Below are 27,133 nucleotides of genomic sequence, written 5' to 3' on the forward strand. Positions count from 1 at the left end.
GAATTACGCAAGTTCCACTAACTGAAGGTTGTACCTAGGCCAGATACGTTTTGAGCTCCCGAATGGGACAAAGAACATCTAGAGAGGAAAAATAATTAAATAAGTCGTAAACTTTATGATACATTACTATATACTGTAGTTGGGAGTAAATAATGGCTGAGACATTTTCTTGATTAAAGACGTAAAACTGGTAACGAGTGTTGAAAAGAAAATTGATTCCATAAGTAATATTGAAATACAATACGTCATCGTTAAATTTGATTGTCATTATCTTGGCAATAAAAATCTTTCAATATTTATTTAAATAATAAATAGTATAACTAAAATTCAATGTCAATCATTTGAAATTACAAATAATTTTATTTTCAATTAAAAACACCAATTTTATTTATGATTGTGTTGAATTTTAAGAAAATACATATTCGGCCGCCGAGTATTTGGTTATTCGCTCAAATCACTATTCGTCCCATCCTTAATAAGACACTAATAGAATTTCAATTCTGAATGAATTAAGCATGATGATCGCATGTATCTACTTGATATCTATCATTTCGATTCATTATGCTCAACTCAAAGATTTTTTAATAGACCACCTATTATATGCAAATGCATAAATATTAAATAATACAGTGGATCCCACTTATAACGTTTTCCAAAAAACTGTCATGGAAAACATTGTAAGCGAGAACCGCTTTAAATGGGAAATCTTAATGAGAATTACAGTCGATTCTGCTTATGTAGTTTTCCCGCTTAGTACGACTTATTCTGGTGTTTCCAACTCACTAATTCGCTCTAAGATTTTCCATTTAAAACATTTCCCCGCTTGCAATGTTTTTGTGACAGGTTTTTTGAAAAAAAAAGGTTATAAGCGGGATCCACTGTACTTAGAGTTGAGACCACAGAAATAAGTCGTACTAAGCGGGAACGTTAAAAACGGGATTGACTGTAATCGGAATAAGTGTGTGTGCACAGTTTTAGATCACTTCATTAGAATAAAATCTTTTTTTAATGTTTCTGTTTCTGTCACTAGTTCACATGTTTTCTATATTATCATATTTCTATCCACGTGTGACATCTGTGAGTTGCCGTGATTTTTATTGATTAAATTTAGTTCAGTTGATGTAGTTATTTTTCTTTTCCCACGATATATCTTGCATGTACGATCAATCGATATCGTTTATGTATATGATCGTATAAGTGCTCATTAATTTATGTATGATTTTACTAATTTTCCCTCTTATGAAACAATCAACTTCCTTTGGTTTGACAATGCCGTAGTGTGCTGATAATACTCAGGCGAGATTAGTTGTAGAGACCCTTCCTAGGATAGAAATCCCTCGAGATAAGGACTTATGATCACCTCCGCGCCGAGGCCGGTAATAATAATGACAATAGTTCTACTGAAGCTATATATTATTATAGTGTTGATTATGTCGGCGTTTTTTTTTTTACGTGTAGCAATCCATCACTTGTCAGTGGTTCAAAGAGGACGGGTTTTTTTTAACTTGTTCTGGCGACTGGTAGACGACTCACGTCTTTCATTGTTCAAATTTCATCAAAAGTTTCTCTGCATGTCTTTATAATGTCCATCAAAGAGAAAATCGCCACTTAGCAGATTGGTGGAAAAATTAGGGATAAACCGCCAACATCGCCGGCTCGGCAAAATTTGTCCGATTTTGACCCGGTTTCTTGTTGTATCCATTTTGCCGTCATTTGACAGGTTGGAGAAACAAATGGGAGATACAGCGCCAACATCGAGGGCGCGGCAAAATTTGTCCGATTTTGACCCTATTTCCATGTTGTCCGCATATGTCCCGTCCGATTTTGATTCGCTACCAAAATGAAAACTACATTCTTTTTGACGTCGCCAGCGCCGGTCAGGGCTTTGGTAAAAGCTTTTTTTATTATTTTTTCTCTTCTGTTTCTTTATTTGCTCTTAATGGATGGCCATAAGTGAAACAGGGACGCCGACAGAAGCAGTTCCATAGATGATCCTAATTGGAATATAAAGAAATGACGGTGGTGAAAAAAAATCGGCTATCGGGTTTGTGGTTCTGCAGAATAAAGCCGGGACCTGACTACGACGCGGTTGCAGGCGGTTGAGGTTGGCGGGGAAGGCATCATCTATAGTTTTATTCTGTCAACGCACAGATACAACTGCAACCGCTGAGGGCGGTTTTCTCAACCGAGAAAATCCACATTTTTTTGGACGGTTGGGGTAACCGGAAAGCTGCCATCATGTATTGCAAAGGTTTGAACACCCTGATGACGGTTCGGCTGGACCTGCATTGTCTATTAAAACTCGGTTATAATGACATTCATAAACTAACGTGATTACGCTAAAACCGAGATGTATATTTTAGAACACTTGAATGAAATGCATTGGATCCCGATTATAACGTTTTAGCAAAAAACCAATTAGTTACCTCACCCAAAAAAGTACAAATTGCCAGGAGGCCAACCATTTATAATAAATTGGTAAAAAATTAGAAGTAAAAATAATCAGACATCTGAAGGAATATATTTTTATACGTGCAAATTTTCCATATCAAACTTTTAAAACATTTATTAAAAGCCTAAGTATGAACAGGGGAGGAAATATGTCCCTAAGAGCTGCATGGCGTGTGTTTTGCTTTCATTATTCTGTTTTTTGGTATTTATTTTTGTATCGTATATGAATGTGGCTGTCTATCTGTTGTTTTTGCAATGAAAAAAAACCATCTAGGCCAGCGGTTCTCAACCGGTGCTCCGTGTGAACTCCCAAGGGCTCCGCGGCCCTCGAGGAAATTAAAAAAACAACCAGTAAATTTGAAAAAAATAATTATTAATATTTTTGAATAAAAATAAATCAGTAACTTTGATGAATAAATAAAAAATAGGCCTACGGGGCTCCGCCATAGAAATTATATACTGGAAAGGGCTCCGTGAGTCAAAAAAGATTGAGAACCGCTGATCTAGGCAAAACGTTGTATGCGGGTAATACAGAAGAGTGCACCAAGACAATTTTCACACCTACCGTTCTTTTCAAGCAGTTTTTAATTTACATACACACACAAAGCCACAACTAGGGAGAGCGGGTCCACTGTATCGAGTGCTGAACTAAAGGGGGTGCCGAATTGCCCCTTTAACACCACTCCTTCTAACCTTTCCTTACACGGGACGCCAAAAGCTTGCTAGCTCCAGTTAAAAAAGTATCCAGCTGCGGCCCTGTATGTGCCTTAAACCTTGCAACATACATACTGATGTACAGGGCCACAACGACATGCGTGGTCAGCCGGGGCAAGCACGCATTTTGGCGCCCCCTTTTAATATTGAAGGAGAGATGCCAGGTTAACATTTGCGCTCCTGTGTGGCTTGGAGTTCGCGGCATCAGTCAGTGCCGTCTTAACGCATGGGCCCACCCGAGCACGGCCCGGGTGCCTCAAGAGAAGAGGGGCCTCCCAAAAATGAGATCCGATTGAAATTTTCAAGGATTTACCATGTAGGGCCTCCTAAAAACCACTTGGCCCGGATGGTCCATAATACTCTTAAGACGACCCTGGCACCAGTCCCACCTGCTCCTCTCTAGTTGCGGCCCTGATGCCGTATGTACAGGGTGTTAAGCGGGCCGGGGTAGCAAGTTCAGAGGGGCGGCAAATTTGAGTAATTCGTGGTCAAGAACTTTAAATTATAACGTGAATAGGGGGCAGAGCAATTGGAATAGCCAGCACGTGGCGAAGCCATAAATCTGTGTCTGGAAACGGATTTAGTGTGAAGCATGTAAATAATTCCGTATAAGGGCATTACGTTCCCTTCGTGTCATCGCATCATCTGGAAAAAATCATCTGATAACTGATCGGGAGAAATGATAAACGAAGTAGTTTTTATGAAATTTTTCGTTACCACGGTTCTTCGTGTTCATCACAACGAATTTACTAATCCTCCGTTGATGGATGTTCTTAGTATTATTATACAGCGTTATATCATGTGTGATTGAATAAATTAAAAAAAAAATTACATTAAACGAAAATATCATTTGTTCCAGGGATTGCCAATTTTTTTGTGAGCTAATGGTGCTTTGTACCGTATTTCCTTTTCATGCTGCCCCCCCCCATCTTTCCCCAGGACCTTCTACCCCGGGGGGGGGGCACTTTTTCAGTTGTTGGTCGTAAATTGAATTGCAGCTTAATCCCATTATAGCAAACTTCCAAGAGACCGGAGAGAGACCAAATCTTCCAAGAAACCAAATCACTTCGTTAGAACGAAATTTCCTTGTAAAGGAATTCCAGGTTGTTGCCGTTGTGCCTATGTAAGCTGTTGTGTGAGGTTAGAAAAGTTTTCGTTAGAACGAGATTTTGACTGTAACGATATTCGTTAAAACGGGGTTAGACTGTATTTGTTTTACTTGATAAATCTCCCCATGGTCTCATTGAGATATCCTGAAAATTTGGATGTACTCGGTTAAGCAGTTTTTGAGGAAAAACTACTCGAAGTACGAGAACTTAAACTGTAATCACCCATTATGTAATTATTTACACTCTAAACCGGAGGTCCTCAACCTTTTTCTAGTCGTGAGCACTGGCTGTACCCATCATAGAAAGGAGAGCACCCTTACAAGTTTGACCATACGTATGCATGAAAAATCAGGATGACTTAAATCCTCGAATGCAATTTGAACGAGGTAATTTGATTGAAACGTCGATCGAATTCTAGCAAGCAATTATTGGACAGGAGCTTCGAGAACTCCAGTTGCTTCAGGTAGCACCGTGGTGCTCGCGAGCAACAGGTTGAAGATGCCTGCTCTAAACCATTATATTACACCTGGTCATGTAGGCCCTATGTGAACAAGAAGCCCAGGGTCACGCGAATATGGGTGTCTTTAAGATGGCCTTGGTTCCTCGAACAGCTTTGCTGAGTTCGCAAAGTAGTCCCTTCCCCTCCTTCCTTCTTTCCCAAATTAAAATTATTATGCTTAATTTCCATTAATTAAAAATTTAATTAATTGGAAATTTACTTTAATTACAAATAAAAACGTGCTAAATTCATGGCCAATTTTTTTAAACTTCAAAAATATGTTATGTAAATAGTTTTTTAATATATGTTATTTGAATTAATTATGATGATTCCAGTCATCATATATAAAAAAATTTGTGCGATTTGGTCACGAATCGTAAAAGCATCAAAAATGGGTAAACATGTAGACTGTCTTTCTTCAACTCTGTATTAATTTCAAACGGCAAATATTGTTACAGAAAATTAAATTTCATTACATGAATATTTTTATTAGTATATAACAAACCCCTCCTTTTTGTGAACACGGACAGGACAAAAAAATTAAATCCATGTAAAATGGGTGACCGTTAAAAAGAGGTTTGAAATTCATACTTTTACATATTATACAACTGTAAATTATTATTTGTCCGTAAAAGAGGAAGTATCCGTTAAGAGGGGTTTTTACTGCAATGCAGCTTATGAGCACGAATTTGCATGATAATTGGAGCCAACTTCAGCTTGGCGAAAATAATTTAGCCATTCCCGAGATGTCCCGTGACATTAAAGAATAAAAAACCCGGTTGCTAACAGCATTGTGTGTTTCACGCGAAATTCCACGGTTGCTGATAAGATCAACCGCACCAGCCGAACCGTAGTGTGCCGGCAGCCTAAGGCCGGGACCTGACTACGGCGCGGTTGCAGGCGGTTGAGGTTGGCGGGGAAGGCATCATCTATAGTTTTATTCTGTCAACGCACAGATACAACTGCAACCGCTGAGCGCGGTTTTTTCAACCGAGAAAATCCACATTTTTTTGGACGGTTGGGGTAACCGGAAAGCTGCCATCATGTATTGCAAAGGTTGGAACACCCTGATGAGGGTTCGGCTGGACTTACGTTTGCTGTCTTCCATTGTCTATTAAGTGGTTTGACAACGAGGGTGATGGGATTTCGGATGCACTGGACAAAGGAATTGCTCTCCTTCTCAGGTTGCCATAAGAATGAGGGGAAAAGACAAATTCGAAGAACTGTATGGTGAAGTTCTATTCGACAGAAGCTAATTCTTTGTTTGGCGCTTTTGCACTAATAACAATAAAAAAAACCAATGAAGAAAAAATTAAATTTTTCTAACTAGTGAAATTTTTTTGCTTTCCTACATGAGCATACATTAAAACTCGGTTATAATGACATTCATAAACTAACGTGATTACGCTAAAACCGAGATGTATATTTTGGAACACTTGAATGAAATGCATTGGATATCGATTATAACGTGTTAGCAAAAAACCAATTAGTTACCTCATCCAAAAGAGTACAAATTACCACGGGGCCAACCATTTATAATAAATTCATAAAAAATTAGAAGTAAAAATAATCAGACATCTGAAGGAATAAATTTTTATACTTGCAAATTTTTCGTATCAAACTTTTGAAACATTTATTAAAAGCCCAAGTATGAACAGGGGAGGAAATATGTCCCTAAGAGCTGCATGGCGTGTGTTTTGCTTTCATTATTCTGTTTTTTGGTATTTATTTTTGTATCGTATATGAATGTGGCTGTCTATCTGTTGTTTTTGCAATGAAAAAAAACCATCTAGGCCAGCGGTTCTCAACCGGTGCTCCGTGTGAACTCCCAAGGGCTCCGCGGCCCTCGAGGAAATTAAAAAAACAACCAGTAAATTTGAAAAAAATAATTATTAATATTTTTGAATAAAAATAAATCAGTAACTTTGATGAATAAATAAAAAATAGGCCTACAAGGCTCCGCCATAGAAATTATATACTGGAAAGGGCTCCGTGGGTCAAAAAAGATTGAGAACCGCTGATCTACACAAAACGTTGTATGCGGGTAATATCGAAGAGTGCACTATGACAATTTTCACACCTACCGTTCTTTTGAAGCAGTTTTTGATTTACATACACACACAAAGCCACAACTAGGGAGAGCGGGTCCACTGTATCGAGTGCTGAACTAGAGGAGGCGCCGAATTGCCCCTTTAACACCACTCCTTCTAACCTTTCCTTACACGGGACGCCAAAAGCTTGCTAGCTCCAGTTAAAAAAGTATCCAGCTGCGGCCCTGTATGTGCCTTAAACCTTGCAACATACATACTGATGTACAGGGCCACAACGACATGCGTGGTCAGCCGGGGCAAGCACGCATTTTGGCCCCCCCTTTTAATATTGAAGGAGAGATGCCAGGTTAACATTTGCGCTCCTGTGTGGCTCGGAGTTCGCGGCATCAGTCAGTGCCGTCTTAACGCATGGGCCCACCCGAGCACGGCCCGGGTGCCTCAAGAGAAGAGGGGCCTCCCAAAAATGAGATCCGATTGAAATTTTCAAGGATTTACCATGTAGGGCCTCCTAAAAACCACTTGTCCCGGATGGTCCATAATACTCTTAAGACGACCCTGGCACCAGTCCCACCTGCTCCTCTCTAGTTGCGGCCCTGATGCAGTATGTACAGGGTGTTAAGCGGGCCGGGTTAGAAAGTTCAGAGGGGCGGCAAATTTGAGTAATTCTTTACAATAGAGATTTTTCTTCAATTTCTTCAATAAATTTGAGTCACGCATATCGGAATAAAGTTTATAGAAATAACTTTTCGTGAAACGTTGGCTGGTTAAAGGATGAACCCATTACCTATGAAAGCGTCGGCGTCGGTCATTTCTCCGATTTCTCACGATTAGGTAAGCAATACAAGCTGTCCTCTCGAAGTCCATACTTTAAATAAAGTAATGCATATGATACACACACGCACATAACAGGTGTAGAGGAAGGTGGGATCACGTCAAAGATCTGAGGATTAAGGTTACTTCCTAATGTCATGCATCGCTTTTTGCCAAAAACCGTCTTGGCGCAAACATTTAGAGTGCAGAATGTATTTTTAAGAGGTTTTCTTTTAATCCCATTTTTGATTAACGTTGCGTTTGTGCAATGATCTGTTTAATATATTTTTTTAATATTTTTCACGTAAATGTTTTTATGAAAGGGGCCATTCAAGTATTACGTAAGCAGATTTTCAGCCATTTTTGTCCCCCCCCCTTGTCAGCAAAAGTCAGCAAAACACTGACCCCCCCTCCCCCCCGTCAGCAGCTTAGTGTCATATATATTTCATATCTTCAAAAAAGGGGGTGGTTGATGACGTAAGCAACCTTCAAATCCCCCTCGCCCCTTTGTCATGAAATGTCCGCAAATCCGAAACCCCCTCCCCCCTAGATGTTGACGTAATACTTGAATTACCCCAAATGAACATTTTTGGGAACTAAAAAGTCTAATGAGTATCATAATGTTTTTTAAAATTTGATCTTTTAGTTTTTAAAACAGAAATTTCATTCCGATTTCCTATTGGAAATTTTTTTTCCTGACCATCAAAAGAAATAATTTTTTCCTTGACTTTTTTTTTGGTCATATGGGGTTTCCCAAAATTACAATTATTATGCTTAATTTCCATTAATTAGAAATTTAGTTAATTGGAAATTCACTTTAATTACAAAGAAAAACGTGCTAAATTCATGGCCAATTTTTTTAAACTTCAAAAATACGTTATTTAAATAGTTTTTTAATATATGTTATTTAAATAAATTATGATGATTCCAGTCATTATATATAAAAAAATTTGTGCGATTTGGGTCAAGAATCGTAAAAGCATCAAAAATGGGTCAACTTGTAGGCTGTCTTTCTTCAACTCTGTATTAATTTCAAACGGCAAATATTGTTACAGAAAATTAAATTTCATTACATGAATATTTTTATTAGTATATAACAAACCCCTCCTTTTTGTGAACACGGACAGGACAGAAAAAATTAAATCCATGTAAAATGGGTGACCGTTAAAAAGAGGTTTGAAATTCATACTTTTATATATTATACAACTGTAAATTATTATTTGTCCGTAAAAGAGGGAGTATCCGTTAAGAGAGGGCTTTACTGCAATGCAGCTTATGAGCACGAATTTCCATGCTAACTGGAGCCAACTTCAGCTTGGCGAAAATAATTTAGCCAATCCCGAGATGTCACGTGACGTTAAAAAATAAAAAACCCCGGTTGCTAACAGCAGTGTGAGTTTCACGCGAAATTACTTTCAGTTCAGTTCTTTTCATGAAATTCGATAAATTATGCAAATAATTTATTTCACCAGTGTATGTAACAATTAAATAAAAAATACAAAAAAAGCAAAAAGTGAAAACATGCAAAATGTTGCCAAAACATACCTGTTGCCATACATACAGGAAAAATCACAAAAATTCCAAATGTCTATCACAAGAACGGCCATCTGTTATTATATATAACTACCAAATTTGTGCCTTCAATCGGATGGTAATTTCTGGAGTTAAATATCCTGAATTACTTACTGATTAGCAAATCCAATTAGTGGATTTTAGACGAAAATATTTATACGCTTTCACGCAAAACTCAAGTGCAAGAAGATTTAGAAAGATAGAATATATATGTTACCGGCAAAGTATGAAATCCAGGCATTCTATAGAATGCATACAATGCCTGGTCGTTTCAGGCAAAGTATGAAATACCGGTTTTATATTATTATTTCAATTCGATGAAATTGTAATATTTTATATCGCCCCTCAACAGATCCTTTTTCACGAGAACGAAAGGGAAAGGTTTCCGATAAGAAATGACGAAAATTCTGTGAAATTTCAATTCGATGAAATTGTAATATTTTATACCGCCCCTCAACAGATCGTTTTTCACGAAAGCGAAAGGGAAACGTTTCCCGGAAAAAATGACAAAAATTGTGTGAAATTTCAATTCGATGAAATTGTAATATTTTATACCGCCCCTCAACAGATACTTTTCCACGAGAACGAAAGGGAAACGTTTCCCGGAAAAAATGACAAAAATTCTGTGAAATTTTAATTCGATGAAATTGTAATATTTGGCTTTTTTTTCTCAGCCAGAGATATCAAGGAAACTATCTAAAAAGCCATCTATATCTCTCTAAACCGTCCCACCCGGGGGCCATTTCCTGAAGTTAAGAGAGGCTACTAATGCCTCTACTTCAACGCCTCACGACACAGTGCGTGAAATTAGGAAGACAGATTCATGTGTCTCCAGTGGTGTAGATGGTAGCATGCTTGCCCGGTATGCAAGAGGGCCTGGGTTCGAGTCCCGGCGGAGACGTGATGACTTTTCTTTCCGAGCTCACCTCAGCGTAATATCCGGAAAATAACTGTTTCCTTGATATCTCTGGCTGAGAAAAAAGCCATCTATATCTCTCTATTATGGTAAGTTTTCAAATTTTTTTGGATTTATTTATTTATTTGTTTATATCTTTATTATTTGATTTGGTCGCTAATTCATATTTTTCTTTTACAGTTTACCGATTCAGAAGTAGATGCGATTCAGTTCGCTGCTCACTCGACGCCAGAAGAAGGCTCTATGGTTAGTATTACAAACATTTCAAACGTTTTACAATTATTTTAAAATTACTCCTTACACAAATAAATTATTATTTATTTTTTCAGAATGATGTCAGTATGGTGTTCATGAACAACTCTTTTCCATCTGATATATTATGGACGCAAGAGGAAGCATTGGCATCTTCGATTTCCATCGACACTTGCGACATGGAGTTCGCGGATTCACTACCATTTATTGAAGAAGAAGACTGGATCATAGATGTAAACCCATTCTCTCAAGAAATCAGTTGGACACAGGTCGAGAAGGTACCTATTTCAATAATTGATGTTTATTTTAAAATTGACTTATTTATTAAAGTTTGTTTTAAATAATCAAGTATATATATATTTTTTCTCATAGGAAGCCTTAGAACAGATAGGTGGTGGTGGAAAAAAAAGAAGCAATGATTACGACCCTGGTGAAGGTACATCTAGACAAGAGGTAATTTTTTTTTCAATTATAAAATATTTTTTCTATTAAATGATTTTTTTCCCCTTTATTCTAATTATCATGTTTTTTTCAGGAGAATACACCTTACGTGTTGAGAGAACAATCTCGCAGGACCAACAAGCGGTTCAATGCCGAAGAAGTGACATACACAGCTCGGATCCGCACAGAAGATCTGCCGGACTCATCACGACGCCTTATCACTGCGGTTGCTTACTTGCGGGCTATGCTGCGAAGGCTTATCGAGGAAACCACAAGTGACTTGCACGAAGACGATTTAATCCGGTAAGTATTTTACCTATGATTTTTTTTTTCTTAAGATATGTGCATTTAAAGAGTTTCAAATATATTCTGTTTTATTGATTTTTTTTTTTTAAATTATTATTTACAGAATTATCATGTTCTCGGATCACTTGGATGTACCGATTTCCACGTCACTCGTGAGGGTTGGGTCGCTCACCGTGGAGTTTCTCCTCTCTGTAATTACGAAAGTATTGCAGAGCAAGGACGGAATTCCATTGAACGATCCGTCTCTGAGGTTTGACGTGATTTCCGTCCGCCTACCACGCGGAGGAGGCGTAAAACGGCGTAAAGTCGTGAATTTGGAAGCGGACCGGCTTTCCAAAAAATCCATCATATGTGTGCCTGGTGACAGATTATGTTGTAGTAGAGCAATTGTCGTTGGCAACGCTATATTGGAAAAACACCCGAGACTGACCACCATCAAAGACGTGAGGTGCAAATTACAAGAGGAGTTGGCCAAAGACCTGCATCGAGACGCTGATGTAGCATTGGGCCCGTGCGGGTTTTGCGATATTGAAAAGTTTGCTGAAGTTTTGAATATACAGATATTTGTTATATCTTCTGCAGAATTTTATAAGGTAAGCATTATTTTCTTTTATTGTTTTAGACTTTGTTTGTCAATTAAGCATTTTCAGCTACGTTCAAATTATAAACTTTTTTTTTTTTTTTAATTTATATCTTACAGGTGGTGTTTAAGACACAGGTAAGGAGAGAAAAACGTATATTTCTGCTTTTCCATGACAGCCACTACGACCTCATAACATCTCCAAAAGGTTTCCATGGCACAAACTTTTATTGCGAAGACTGCGATAAAGCATACGATCACGTGGAACGACATAGATGTACACGTGTTTTAGAGATGTTTGCACCCCTTGTATAACCCGGGTCTGTGAAGACTGTCACAGAACATGTAGGTCTGATGAGTGCATCAGAAAGCACAAAGAGGTCGCAAGGAAAGAACAGAGCTATTGTGAACAGTTCTATGAGTGTCTGAACTGTAAGAAGTTTTTGGTAGCAAAGGACCGGCCGCAAAACAAGCACGTATGTGGCGAAAAGTACTGTGGTAACTGCAAGTTGTACCACATGGAGGAGCGACATCTCTGCTTTCTAAAGCAGGTAAAGCCGAAACTCCCGTCGGAGAAGCTGATCTTTTTCGACTTCGAGACTGATCAGTCATCCGGCGAACATGTGGTCAACTTTGCAGTTGCCCAGTATAAAGACGGAAAAGAGTTTGTCTTCCAGGGCTATAACTCTTTGGAGGACTTCTGCAAGTGGCTTTTCAATAAAACCCACAAAGGCTTTACGGTAATAGCGCACAACATGAAGTCTTTTGATGGACAATTCCTGCTCAAGTAAGTATCATTTCTGCGGTTATTTCTTTTCATATTTACTTATTTTTTATTTAGATATTAATAGTGGTTTTTTTTTTCAGATATCTCATCAAGCAAGGAATCAAACCGTCCGTTGTGCCGTGTGGCTCCAAAATCATGGCTCTAAGTCTTAACACTTTGAACATCCGTGTCATCGACAGTTTGAATTTCCTCCCAATGGCACTGTCGAAATTGCCGAAAACATTCGGGATCCCCGAACTGAAAAAGGGCTATTTTCCACATCTTTTCAACAGGCCAGAAAACCAAGATTATGTAGGTCCATTACCCGAGAAAACGTATTATAATCCGGAAGGCTTCACCGTGGACAACAAACAGAAATTTGATCAGTGGTACGAAGAAAGGAAGAAGGAAACGTTCGTCTTCCAAGACGAAATGTACGACTACTGCAAGTAAGTTCCTTTTAGTCTTTTACCAGAAACAATAGAAAGCTAATTTATTTAATAGATTAATTATATATTTTATTTAATTAAATTCTTTTTATTTACAGATCTGATGTCGACATTTTGAGGCGATGCTGCCTACAGTTTCGCTCCGAGTTACTGGAGCTGACGGGCGTGGACCCCTATCAGTACCTAACGATTGCTTCGGCTTGTATGGCTACGTACAGGTCAAAGCATATCCGTGAAAGTCTGATAGGAATGGTTCCCGCTACGGGCTACGTGAATCGGACGAACTGCAGTCGTATCTGCACGGAATGGCTTATTTACCTCAGCACAACCCAGGACATAGCCATTCAGCACTCGAAGAACGGCACTGGTGAGAAGAGGGTGGTAGGGGTAATAGTGGACGGGTACTGCCCTGAAAAAAACACGGTCTTCATGTTTCACGGTAAGTTCATTTTGAATATATTGCTAATATTTATTTTGTTCTTAAAAAAAAAAAATATATATATATATTTTATTTCTAATTTTTTTTTTTTCCTAGGATGCTACTGGCATGGCTGCCCGTCGTGCTATGAAAAGGATATGATGAACCCCACAACACAAACACACATGTGGGAACTGCACAAGAAAACACTGGAGCAGGAAAAGAAGATCAAATCGGCCGGATTCAACCTGGAGATCATGTGGGAACATGAATTTGCTGCACTAAAAAAAATCTGATCAGCAACTGAGTGATTTTGTGGAAGGTCTCGGTATTGTTGATAGATTGAAACCTCGAGGTGCGTTCTACGGTGGTAGAACAAATGCCACGTGTCTATTCTACCAGGGCACGGCCAAGTACATTGATTTTACATCTTTGTACCCGTGGGTGAACAAATACTGCAAGTAAGTTCTTTTTAATCTTTCACTTTTTATTTTGGTCAATTAAATTATAATTAATTATATTTAATTATGTATCAATTAAATTATTTTACTTTACAGATATCCTGTTGGACATCCAGTTGTGATCACCGAAAATTTCGCTGACATCGGCGATTACTTTGGAATCGTACATTGTAAGGTCTTGCCACCACGAGGGCTTTTCTTGCCTGTTTTGCCGTATCGGTAAGTTCATTTAACTTTGCTTTTTTTTTTTTTTTCAAGATTTGCTGTTATTATGATTTAGAAATGAAAACCTAACTTATTTTTACTGCATTTTGTACTTTTGTTGCAGATCTGGAGGCAAACTTACTTTTCCCCTATGTCGTGTCTGTGTGGAGACAAGACAGAAAGACTGTAATCACCACGAGGAACAGCGTTGTTTAACAGGGACCTGGATTACAGAAGAAGTGAAGAAGGCAGTAGAGAAAGGCTACATCGTCAAAGAAATCTACGAGGTACATTGATGGAACATATGACTATTATTTAGATTCAGAATAATTTTGTAATATACCTGAATAATTTTTACATTTATGCATTTTCTAATTTGTTTTTTAGGTGTATCATTTTGAAGATATAAAAGAAAGACTTTTTGCCCCATATATTGATGCATTTCTAAAAATTAAGCAAGAGTCTTCTGGCTGGCCTTCAGACGTCTCCACAGACGATCAGAAACAAGCGTACATATCAAAGTACTTGGAAGTCGAAGGAGTTAAGTTAAATCCAGAAAATATAGTGATAAACCCCGGTCGTCGCCAAGTGGCGAAATTATGTCTCAATAGGTGAGTATTTACAATTACAGTTCATTTTTCTATTCTATTCTCTCATGAATTTATTCTCAATAACATGGTTTCTTTTCCTTTTATAGCTTTTGGGGACGTTGGGGAATGAAAGAAAATAAGGTGCAACTTGAATACGTGACAAAAGTCGAAGATTTTTATAAGAAGATAAATGATCCAGCTATCAAGGTGAGTAATTTTTTTTTTTAATTTATCCTTTAAATATTTATTAACCTTTAAATATTTATTAACCTTTAAATATTTATTAATTCTTGAAAAATATTTAATAATATTTACTTTTTTCAGGTGAAAGATCTGTACCTACCCACCCCCGAAGTTGCTGCTGTACAGTTCCAATACAAAGCGGAGTTCTTGCCCCAAACAGACAGAACAAATGTTTTCCTGGCTGCATTCACCACCGCATGGGCCAGACTAAAACTGTATTCCGAAATGGAAAAAATGGACACTAATCTGTTGTACTTCGACACAGATTCGTAAGTGTTTTATTCATTACATAATTTTATGTCATTTATGCCCATCATTATATAATTTTATGTAATTCAAGTATTTTTATTTTCAGTGTAATAACTTTTTTATTTAATTTTATAGGATAATTTATGCCAGCGATGGAAAGAACGATCCAAAGTTGGGAGATTTTCTCGGTGAGTTCACGGACGAACTTGATGGTCATGTGATTTCGGAATTCGTTTCAGGTAAGTCGTCATTGTTTTAACAATCTTATGAAAAATTCATTACTCTCGAAAATATTTTATTAAAATAATTCAATTTATCTTTTTTTTTCTGTTACAGGTGGAGCCAAGAATTATGCATATAAGAGGTCTGATGGGAAGGTTTTTTGCAAGATCCGCGGCTTCACGCTGAACTACAAGAATTCCGAAGTGTTGAACTACGAAGCTATGAAGGGATTGGTCACTTCATTGGACTTTACTTCCAAGCTCAGTGTGGTGGATGACCACAAAATCACCAGAGATGCTAAACGTCGAAGAATCATTACTCGGCAAGAAGAAAAAAAATATGGTCTGGTTTATGATAAGCGTGTGCTATTGCCGGATTTTTCTACCCTTCCTTATGGATACTAGATAAGTAGGAAACCTAAGGTGAAATGATGACGTAACTCGCAAGGGTCCTTTCTGATCACCTTCAAAAATAATTTAATATTTTTTCATAAATACCTCTGTAATGTCAATAACTGTCATTTGACATGGACGTGCTGAAGCTTCAACAACCTTTTACGGCAGTATGCTCTGGACCCACATCTTGTGGAAAAACTAGGTTTGTGTCCAAGCTACTTGCAGAGCAGATGATAGAACCTTTCCCTACCGAAATAGTATGGTTTTATGGGGTCCACCAGTCATTTTACGAAGAAATTCCAGGAGTTCAGTTTGTTGAGGGGTTACCCGATAATTACAACTCCTACATCGGTCAAAGAACATTATTTATTATAGACGATTTGATGACTGAATTGGGAAACGATAAACGGTTAACAAATCTTTTCACACGGGGAAGTCATCATAAAAATCTGTCGGTGGTGTTCATAGTCTAGAACTTTTTCCATAAAGGAAGTGAGATGAGAGAAATTTCCCTAAACGCCCATTATTTGATTTTATTTAAATGTCCTAGGGATCGTAGTCAAATACAACATTTAGCTAGGCAGATGTATCCTGGTAAGAGCAAGTTCTTACAAGAGGTTTTTGATGACGCAACTAAACAGGCGTATGGATACTTGTTAGTTGATTTGAAACCGGTTACGGAGGAGGGGCTTAGGCTAAAAACCGGTATTTTCCGAGACGATATACACTACGTCTACCAGCCCAGATAAGTCAGATAGTCACCAACAGCAGCGGTCATGGGAAGTGTAATAATTGACTTCGAAGGGTTTCAGTCCGAGACGGAGGGATACATAGTGAAGGAACTTGCCTTTTTTTCGGTAGATTCTGGAAGTTACGGCGTTTATACTTTCCAACCCCCCTTCGAATGGGCAAAATTAACAATGAAAGAGAAATGTTCTGCTGTATGGGTGATGGCCAATCTTCATAACATGTCTTGGTCCGGTGGTGACTTTCCTTATGAAAGTCTCACGGACATGCTTAGCTTCTTATCCCGCTCCCACTCCAAACTATATTGCAAGGGACTCGAGAAATGTAAGTTTATAACTTATGTTTGCGGCATGGAGTGCAACGACCTAGAAGAATTTCCCCGAGTTTCTGCCTTACCCCCGTTCACGTGAAGTGCTTCAAACACAGGGCGAATTTTGACCACTGCGCGCTCACCAAGGCTGTAAAATTCGGTATGTATAGCAGGCAACAGATACATTTTTCCCATTTGTGATCCTGGTGTCTCGATACGCGCATCACCACCTTGAACTCCTACGACAGATCTCCCAATCTAAACCTAAGAAACGCCTCGACTTGATCAAAAAAAGTCAAAACAGTGTTATAAAAGCCTTGTGCGAGGTCTGTTTGAATTTACTCTAAGGAAATATTCCTGTAACCAAATCTCGGAAAGTGAAACTCAGCAAGTACAGAAAAAGTTTAAGAAATTTAGCCGCCAAGAAGGTGCCTTTATATAAAAAAAGACGCATATTGGTTCAGAAAGGAAACGGTTTTCTAAGCCTGCTATTACCCGCTGCGATTTCCGTCATCTCCACTTTAGTAAATGGAACACGCTAAAAAATACGTCATCGTTGCGGCAGACCGACATCTCAATGCCGTCGAAGAACAACTCGGGCTGTTGGACAAAGATATTAATTCCATTCTAAAGAGAAAAGTTCTTGATGACGGTGAGAAAGCAAAACAGTATTTGCAAGTGTTGCAAAAATACTTGCAAATTGCTGACAATTCATCCAAAGAAGTTCAAGGCGACGTCAAAGTCGACAACGAGACCAAAGAATCCGATGGAATGGAGTATGAAGATTCTATATTGAAATCTACAGCTCCAAAGAAAAAGCAGATGACCAAGCAACTGATAGAGAAGATGAAGCAGAATAACAAACTGATTTTTTGGAATGAAAAAGGTGAACTCGTGTATAAAGGTGAAGTTGTACCTGGAAGCGATATTGTTCAACTATTCAAAGAATCTATGAAGAAGAAGAAACGTGTAAACCGATTGAAGAAAAATAATGTACCCACTGGAAAAAAAATATTTGATGAAGCTATGAAAGAAATGAAAAACCCTACGTGGTTTACTCTGTAATTATGAGAAAAAAATAAATGTTATCAACAATGTAAAAATTTGTCTTTGTTCTGATTTTTTTTTTCAAACAGTAATTTACACAATAACGACAAACACAAGAAATATTCATTTTTAAATTTTTTTTTTTATTTATTAAAAATCATTCTTACACCATATTTCTTCTTGAAATATTGATACAAAGCAAAGTCACAACCATTCATTTTTAGAAAATTTACAATATCTTCCATAGATTTTCCTTCGCTGCGCTTGATTAAGAAATACATAGAATATTGTCCACATACGTTTGAAGTCAGAGATTGTAGAGGTGTTTCATTCCACAAAACTTTTGGGAACCTCTTAATAAATGAAGCGATGTCTTTTCCATATACTTCTGGCTTCTGTCCATACGAATCGAAAAACTCCACTATCTTCTTATCTGGTAAATTAACGGCCATCCAGTGTGACCCAGGCTTGGGGTGTGATCATCGCTGTTGACCACGAAGGAAGCCGGGTAATTAATGTTCTTGGGTATCTTATCGGAGGGAAACACGCCAATGAAATACGGTGATTCTTTCTTTAACACTTTCTCTATCTGGGAGGAATACATATTCAACTGCTGAAATCAAACAATATGTTGCGTGTCTGGTTGATCTCTATCACGTTATCAAACTCCAAGTATACAATGATGGAGATTGGGTTTGGCAATGGTGCTTTAAACTTGGTTTCCAATCGTAGATTTCCATGTTTTATTAGATTGAAATGACCGTCGTGGCATAAATCGGCTGATAAGTCGTATACGAAGAGCGAATAGCCATTCGGATATCCCTCTCTAGAAATATCAATACCTTCGTCTTTGCAAGCCTTTTCTGTTCCGAGAAACAAACTGTGATAAGCTCGTACGTATTGATTCTGGTCAAACTGTGGTTCCAGGGGCTTGAAGGGTACTGGCTCGCCATCTATATACACTGCTATGTAATTCAAGTCATAGTGCTTGAATTCGAAAGGTGACTTATTGTATGAGCCAGAAAACGCGTCGTTGTCTACTAAACCAACGACAACTCTTTTTGGCAACTGGCCCACTACTATACTATCCTGAATCCAGGACATATTTCCTTGATGAAGTGAGTAGACTTTACATACAATGCGATCTATAGGATACTTTGCTGATGTGTGAGACAATGCTTTGGCATGACCAACGAGCACACCCGACGAGACTTTCACTTTCCTTATCTGTATAGATACCTGATCTAACATGACTTTGTAATCGGCCTTTGAGGTTGAAGATACAAGGCAGAATTCAGGCTTGCTTCTAATAAGTTTTATCTTTAGGGAAACGAGGTTCAATAATAATCGTCCTTGGCAAAAAATATCTCCATGGATAGATCCAATCATGTCAACCGTCTTACTTTCTTTTATAAATTCAGCCCTCTCGGCTAGTCCTTCATTTCCGTCCTTAGCTTCAGGATCAACGATGTTCATTTTTCCGGCAGTATCCTTATAATAAAGTTCAGTAGTAAGATGACTTGTCTTGCTATCAATACCGTGATTCAAAAGTGTCTCGATTATTGAACGATAAGCGTAAGTATTGTTTGATGACGACACTAGGCGATCATTAAGCGAAACATCAACCTGTGAAAACATAGAGTGTAAAAATAGGTTTACAGGCCCTACTTTGTCTTCTTTGGTCAAAGGTTTTCCATCTCCTTTCACCACTTTGGCCTTGACGTATAACAGGGTTTGTGTAAGATCCAAGTATTCTTCTCCACTGCCAGAAATGTAAAATTCTATGGGACCTCCATCTGATACATTTGCTATAGGGTGAAAAGTCACCCATTTGCCACCTTCTATTACAGTTTGCGTGCCAGGTAAAGAAAATAAATTCAGCTCGGACTTCACGAGTTCGGGGGAATCTTTGAGTCGGTAAGTCATCACGAATCGAATATGTCACGTGTACTCCGTTTGGGTTTCTTTGCAAAAATGGCGCGTTGAGCCTTTCGACGTTTCCTTTTAAGGCCTTCACCAAACATTGTTTTTGTCTTGTTTACTGCTTTTTCGGCGAGAATTTTTCCAGCTTCCTTAAGACGACGCTTGGCAGCAACTTTTACTTTATCTCCTTTGATTACGTCACCCACAATGTCCGCTCCAGATCTTAGTACTTGTTTGCCAACAGTTTTGGCTCCTTGCTTCAAAAATGGCAAGGCGACTCGGAATAAACTCCAGAATATGTTGCCTAATCCATTTCCTCGCTGCAGCGTAACTCCAGAATAGTATGGTAAGCCTCTTCCAGCTTGCTCCAAATAATATTGTTCGAACGATTTTGTACAGCAGTGATAGGGAACCTTCATCTTTACAGTTTCGTATCTCACTTCAAAATGATCTTGAACTTGCACATTTAACAGTTTTATAGTATTTGTCTAATGCGAAAATGTAATACTGCTATGGCTTTACCTCTATTGAATGGTATGCGTTTACCAGAACTTGATCTTATCTCCATTTCGATGATTTGAAATACTCGCCGGGAAAGAGGAAAGCAGTATGGTCGGTCATAGTATGCACTGACTATTTCGTTGTCTCTTCCTTTAACTCTAACTACGCGTAGGAGAGGTGCTTGAACGTCTCCCACCACTTGTGGCTCTATTATATCGGTGTAAATGTACAATACAGGATAAAATACATTTGTGTCTGCTACGAAAGGACTCTCTGTGGTTTCTTTAAGAAGGGTAGGCTCAAAACCTAATAGTTCAGCAATACCAGTGTTCAACAGTAATCTTGCCCCATCGTTCAGGATAATTTTTACTTTCTTAGAGCTGTCGTTGTAGTGGAATGTAATTCTGTTCTTGAAGGATTCGATTTCAATACCTTTTATTAGATCGGACACTGTTTCATAATTCCCAGCTGGAATATGTCGTCCCTGCAGTTCACCATCACCCAAGTCAAATCCTATAAGATTGGAACCTTCCGTCACGTTGTACCAGCAATGAGGGTAAATTATTTCAGATAACCCACATTCCCAATCTCCAGACAAATGAATCGGTTTTGGCAGTTGAGTAATGTAGTGAGATATCGTGTTACCTGGGTAGTACGCAGCTAAACTATCGCTGGGTAGTGTTAGGAAGAAAGACATTTTTCTAATGAGTAACAATTTAGTGGTTACTGTCTTTTTATATCCTTTTCAACTCTCGGACCCATGCGTTGAATTTATTTGGGTAGCCTTTGAATTTCACAAAGTATTCGATTTTGCCTTTAAGTTTCCGCTTTTTCAAGATTTTCTCAACCTGGTAATATTCACTAGGTTTCACTTTTTGCAGCTCGTGCTCGTAGAAAGTTCCTTTAATAGGTTCTCCATCAGCATCACCTATCTTGTAAACAGGGGGATCTCTGCCTATTCACTGTTTTACGGTAAATATTTCGCGAGTCCAGTTATGTTCATAACCCTTTTCAAAAATCATCTTTGATCGACTTATGCGAACAGTGTCACCGACTGCAAACTTGAATTTTATATTTTTCTCTCCTAGGATGTCTTTGTATAATTCTTGCCATAACTGAGACTGATTTTCCTCTGTCACCATGATAGGTTTCATTTTGATACTGCGATGCCACGTGTTATTATAACTCTTGATCAACTGATCCAAAACATCGATGTATCTATGAGTATTTTTGAACGTGAAATACTTGAACATTTTCTGTTTCAACGTTCTGTTGAACCTTTCTACCACTGAAGCTTTCTTCTCGCTTTCGCTCGTGAAAAAATTTACGTTTTTGGATTTAAGATATCTTTGTACTACCCTGTTTTGAAATTCCGTTCCTTTGTCAGTTTGCAAGTTCTGACAAATTCTGTCTTTGAATATTTTTTTAAATGCTTTAGTTACCTCTTCTCCAGTTTTATCTTTCAAAGGGATAGCCCAAGCGTATTTAGATAGAATGTCAATGCAAGTAAGAATATACTTATAGCCACTATTTTGTTTACTCAATGATTGCATATCAGCTAAATCTGCTTGAAACTGCTCGTTCATGCCACCTACGATAACACGATTCCTGCGAAAATTCTTTCGCGCTGGCTTATGTAATGTATAAGCCTCATTACCGTCTAACCATTTTTTCACTTGTTTCAGAGAAAAATTATAACCTCTTTCTTTCAAGTTCCGATGCAGAGCATTTATTCCTCATAAACTTCCTAGTTCTGTTGGATCTGTATATTTTTCCATTTCACAGTTTCTACCCAAAGTTTTTCAAACTCTTCAACTTTACGTTTGAATCTAATGGCGTCTTCAACCCAGAATCCGCGCTTGCAATAATTACCAACTTCAACAACGGTTACTGGACCGAATGAAACAGACTTAACGCCATCCATAAGTATAATGAAACTTCTGTTGAGTTACAGTCAAATAAATAGTAAAACACTCAAAAAATAAAATACCAACTCAAAAATTTAATTCAATGGATAAATATTTATTCACGTACTTGTAACAAATACAAATTAATCAACCAGACGACGTTTAGACTCACAGCTCACTTCATAGTGCTGCCTAGACAGATATACATCAATAAATTCATATATATCAAAACATTGCACGGCGTTCAAAAATGTCTCAAAAGAATTGTGGTCGTTTGTTTTCTCAATACAGTTTAACGATTTTAAGTCACCTTTTTTAACAATGTGCTCACGGAATGCAGCATGGAAGTCGTCTCGCATGACTTTTTGTTCATCCACTGTTGGCTTCCTCGAGCTGTTGAACCCCACGTAGTCGCCGTAAGACGAGACCAAATCCAATAGATCCAGACGAAAACACTCTATGCTCAGGTTGATGTTATCTTTAAGTTCAACCAACTTATACCATTGGTCTTGGCTCAATTTAATGTAATTTTTGCTCGGCACACCATTGTGTAATCGCTCTTTCACGATAGTGACATTCTTTTCTGTAGGGCCGATCTTTGCGTAAACGTCCTTATGCACAATCACTTTAGATGAAGCTGTAGCATAGTCCAGTTCTTGTATGATGACGCCATAACACAGTTGAAAATAGTTTGGTCCACGGCAATACCGACTTTGGTTGGATACCATCTGTTGTTCAACCAGTTGAACTCCCTTACGTGGACCAGGATATATCCATTGAAGACGCAAACTCTCGCCAAGACAGAGTCACCCAGCTGGTAGGAATGATCGGGTAGAGCCATTTGTTTTAGCAGATCTTCTGACATTTTGTCCTGTAAGAAAGAATCGTGTTAGGGGCATCGCAAATCAGGGCATATTATATAAAAATTAGGCTTTGTTTTCAGCATTGGAAATAAAATAGAGTTAAATCATTTGCGAAGAAAAATATCAATAGAAAATAAACTTACCTCAGATCTCAATCTCTTTGCGGGTGGACTCGAATCGGCCATGTCATACGTCTTTAACCAACGGCGTTCAGACTGGAAAGTGAAGAAAAGCGAAGACCACGAGCAAGACTTTAATGAAACGGGATTGCACTTAGTAGATCCAAGGACCATACAACTTCGCGATTGGACGAATGTTGTCACGTGGTCACACGGAGCCAATAGAATCAACTTTTGACGTGTTGCCAAAGCGCAAATACTAACCATCCACAATCTAATAATACCCACGAGTGAAGACAAGTCATACCCATAGAACCAATAGGATTTAGCGAGAACACAACCAGTGACGTGGTAACAGGTAAATATTTTCCAACGACCGCGGGAATCACGTTCCGACATGTTCCTGCATGTTTGACGGCAGCGCAACCTAGGTCACGTGATTGTTCAGACATGTTACTGCATGTTCAGTATCCAATGATAACAGCGTCACGTGACCAACCAGCATGTCGGGTAACAGATAAATATCGTAGTCAAGTGATTACAACCCATTGCAAAATTAACGTGGGACATTATTTTTATTAACGATAACAATTTCTTATATAGGGTCAACAATATTACATAAATAGATACTATAGCTAATTAAGGAACGTACTGGTATGTGTCGGGTGGTCCACGTTGTGGATTGTCATCATGAGGAACCAGGTTCGAACCCAGGGCTTGACCACCTAACACTTTTACATTTGAAAAAAAATGCTTAAAATCAATTAAAATAGTGCTGCCATCTAGTGGCGACATGGAGAAACATCCTGCGGAAACTCCGACACCTCCTAAATAACCTAGAAAAATATAATCTCGGACACAAGTCCATCCAAGAAGGGTCACGTGATCGCAAGCTCAGTAACGTGACACCAAGTGTTCTGTAGGGAGAGGGATTGAATGAGTAGCGCTCTCTGGGTCACGTCATAGTCGAACAACACGACCATCAGGACGCCATCTTGAAAGATGACGCCATCGACACGTGACGACCCTTCGTCGAACAACACGATCATCAGGACGCCATCTTGAAAGATGACGTCATCGACATGTAGCGCCACGTGAAACCCAAAAACACACCTCGACGAACAACACGAATCAATCACAGGAGGGGAAAAATGCCCTCTCCAACAACACGAATCCAATATGGCCGCCATTATGATGGCCACGCCCCCTCCAAAACTACCTCCGTTCAACAACACGGCCACGCCCACCTGTGGTCAAGGCCGTCCATTTCCGGTATACCGCTGCCTATACTACTTATCGGAATCCTCCAATATTGCCAAACTGATTGATTTGGCATGAACAGGCTGGTAGGGTTACTAGTTGGCGAGATGTCACGTTTCCCGTTCAAAGGCTTTTCTTCTTTACCCTTCAGAACGCCTGCGGTCATTTTCGCTCTCCTCTGCCTCCTCAGTATGTTACGGGACATCGATGCTGATCTCGATGTATTTTCTCTTTTGAAATCGCTCTCTTTGTTAACTCCCCAGTATGTGTTCGGCCGTAGGGTGTCCAACTTGCCGTCCCAAATGATCCCAGATATACTCGATTGGTGACAAATCTGGGGATAGAGCAGACCAGGGAAGGGTGGCAATGTGGCGGAGGCAGTCTTGCGACATCCTTGCTGTGTGTGGCCTAGCATTGTCTTGTTGAAAAATGGCTCCTGGGAGCCCTGCCATGAGTGGCAACACATGTGGCTGAAGGATGTTATGGACGTACCGCTGGGCTGTCATTGTGCCATGGATCAATATTAGGGGTGACCGTGTATCGTAAGCAATGGCACCCCATACCATAACACCAGCTGTGGGAGCGGTGTGTCGCTGTAAAGCGAAGGCAGGATTGAAGCGTTCACCACGGGGCCTCCACACACGAACACGATTGTCGTCACTGCTCAAGTTGAATCTCGATTCGTCGCTGAAGACGACCTGGTTCCATTCCGTTGCAGTCCAATCCCGTCGTGCTCGACACCACTCTAAACGGAGGCGTTGGTGGGGGGGGGGGTGTCATTGGCAGCACACGTAATGGGCGCCGCGATACAAATACAAATACAAATACAACGCCACAACAGGCAAATTGCCCAATGAGGTGGCTGACTTAAGAACATCATGGATCCCCGAGCCCCTACCTACTACTGCTACACCACACATGCACCCCCTCCCCTCCGCGGAACCCCCAACGAATCGGTACATGCGGGAATGTGCGTGTACGTGTAGTGAAACCTGACGTGAAGTTTTTTGTTTCTGTGTAATGCTTGTTATGTGTAGTGCTGCCATCTGCCACCAGTATTTCTAACTATGAGTGAAGTGTTATGATTGAATGATTTATCGTTGTAGGACTGTTGCTCTCTGTGGCGAGACTTTCTAACGGGGAGATCGGCTCGCATTTGCGCCTTGAAGTCGGGAACCACAGAAAACCAACTTCAGCCGACCACAAATGACCGACCAGATGTCCTTCAGACAGGCGCCTTGCGATAGTTCGGGAAGACACAGGGGTCCGTAGTGAAGCTGCTGCCTATGTCTGGGTAGCGGCCAATGAGGCAGTTGGCTCTACGCGTGCGTTTCGGATGATGTGACGGTCTTCTCGACGACTGGTCTGTCGAGGGCGTCCTGAACCTGGTCGCCGTGTAAATGACGTCTCTTCTGTCCACTGGTCCCAACACCTGCTCACAGTAAAATCAGAACGGCCTAGTTGACGAGCTACTCGCCGAGCTGACCACCCAGCTTTCATCATCCCGATGATTCTTCCCCTATCGAACTCTAACAACTGCTCATATGGTCTTCGACGGCGGCGTAACGGCATGTCTAACTCAGCATTTCCTTTGCAAACGATTAAATACACTCCAGCAAGCTCTGCTTACTTGTTTTATACTCCAAGGAGAACGAAGTTCTTTTTATGGCAATGAGTGTATATATAGATTATCGTATTATAATTTTTTATGAGTTAGGAAGATAGTTTTAATACTTGATTTCTCAATGAAGAATGAAAATTCAAGTTGGCTTCTTGAATGAAAATGCGTAGAAAAAATGGTAAATTTTTTCCGAAAATTCGGGATGGTCAAAATCACATGAAAATACGGATTTGTTTTGAGAAATACATTACGTAGTTATCCCACATATATCAACATAATTGAAAAATAATTTTAGTATAATAAGTTTGTAGAAGGCTACATGGCAACCATGGAAATGTTATTAAAAGTATAAATCATCGTTTTTTAACTTCACACTAATTTACAGCATATTACCAGTAGGGGAGGGGGCCACGTCGGGACATTCTCGTACTTTCATGTACCTTTGACCGTCTGACTTCCTTTATACAATTTTCCTATTTATTTCAAGAATTTATTGTTAAATATAATTATAAGCTACAATTATTAAATTTTCATCTCGTGTTTTTTCCATGTTCAACATTTTTTCGGTTAATTAGAGTTCAACTCGCTGCGATTTCTAGTATCCCGTCATTTTTCACCCCTCGTTAATTTTTCAGACATTTTAACACAGTTGGTAATTTTACCAACATCTTCAGTGATGTCCCATATTTTTCTTTATAAAATTCTAATTTTCCATATGTTTCTAACGAAATATGGTCACCACACCATGATGAACGATCTTTTTCATGAAATAATTTTTTCAAACAATAGCAATGATGAACTTGCTCGGCATTGTTGACGAGCTTCCACAAAATTAAAATGTAGGAATGGGTTCCTTTTTCGAATTGGAACTTTTTTTTATTTTTCCCTTGAAATTACAAAAACAAAAATCAATAACGACGCTCACATAGGTAAAAATTGAATAATTTCGATTGAATGGACATCTTACTATTGGTTTGATATACTGTCAAATTTATGTTAAGTTGTTAAGTTTTCACAAAACTGTGTTACTCTTAATTGTAAAGACTAATGGCTGAGTTTTTTCTATGTTATGTTATCCAAGGAAAAATGGCCTTCAGCGAAAGTGTTTGTGAAACAATCATCGTTTGAGTCATCGTC

General features: G+C 38.9%; 2 protein-coding genes across 2 annotated transcripts in view; one reads left to right on the forward strand and one right to left on the reverse strand.

Moving 5' to 3' along the window:
• LOC149080388 (acetyl-coenzyme A synthetase, cytoplasmic-like) overlaps positions 1-27,133 on the reverse strand; it is a 1,034,375-nt gene that overhangs the window by 201,559 nt on the left and 805,683 nt on the right. The gene's annotated exons all lie outside the window — the stretch shown is intronic.
• Positions 14,973-15,707, forward strand: LOC149080391 (uncharacterized). The gene is made up of 3 exons (XM_089238649.1): positions 14,973-15,101; positions 15,217-15,320; positions 15,418-15,707. The coding sequence occupies exons 1-3, from the start codon at positions 15,058-15,060 to the stop codon at positions 15,705-15,707; spliced, it is 438 nt and encodes a 145-aa protein (XP_089094775.1). The 5' UTR covers positions 14,973-15,057.

This window comes from Pholcus phalangioides, unplaced genomic scaffold (genome assembly GCF_987345545.1).
Source record: "Pholcus phalangioides strain wild (caught in Gottingen) unplaced genomic scaffold, Ppha-v1.0 ptg000011l_1, whole genome shotgun sequence".
Lineage (NCBI taxonomy): Eukaryota > Metazoa > Arthropoda > Arachnida > Araneae > Pholcidae > Pholcus > Pholcus phalangioides.

What these genes read in the sequence shown, in the direction of transcription:
- LOC149080391 (XM_089238649.1), top strand. Translation starts at nt 15,058, where the DNA reads ATGGAAAAAATGGACACTAATCTGTTGTACTTCGACACAGATTC. An exon ending in TTGTACTTCGACACAGATTC is followed by an intron (nt 15,102 to 15,216) that starts GTAAGTGTTTTA and finishes TTAATTTTATAG; the next exon opens with GATAATTTATGCCAGCGATG. An exon ending in GATTTCGGAATTCGTTTCAG is followed by an intron (nt 15,321 to 15,417) that starts GTAAGTCGTCAT and finishes TTTCTGTTACAG; the next exon opens with GTGGAGCCAAGAATTATGCA.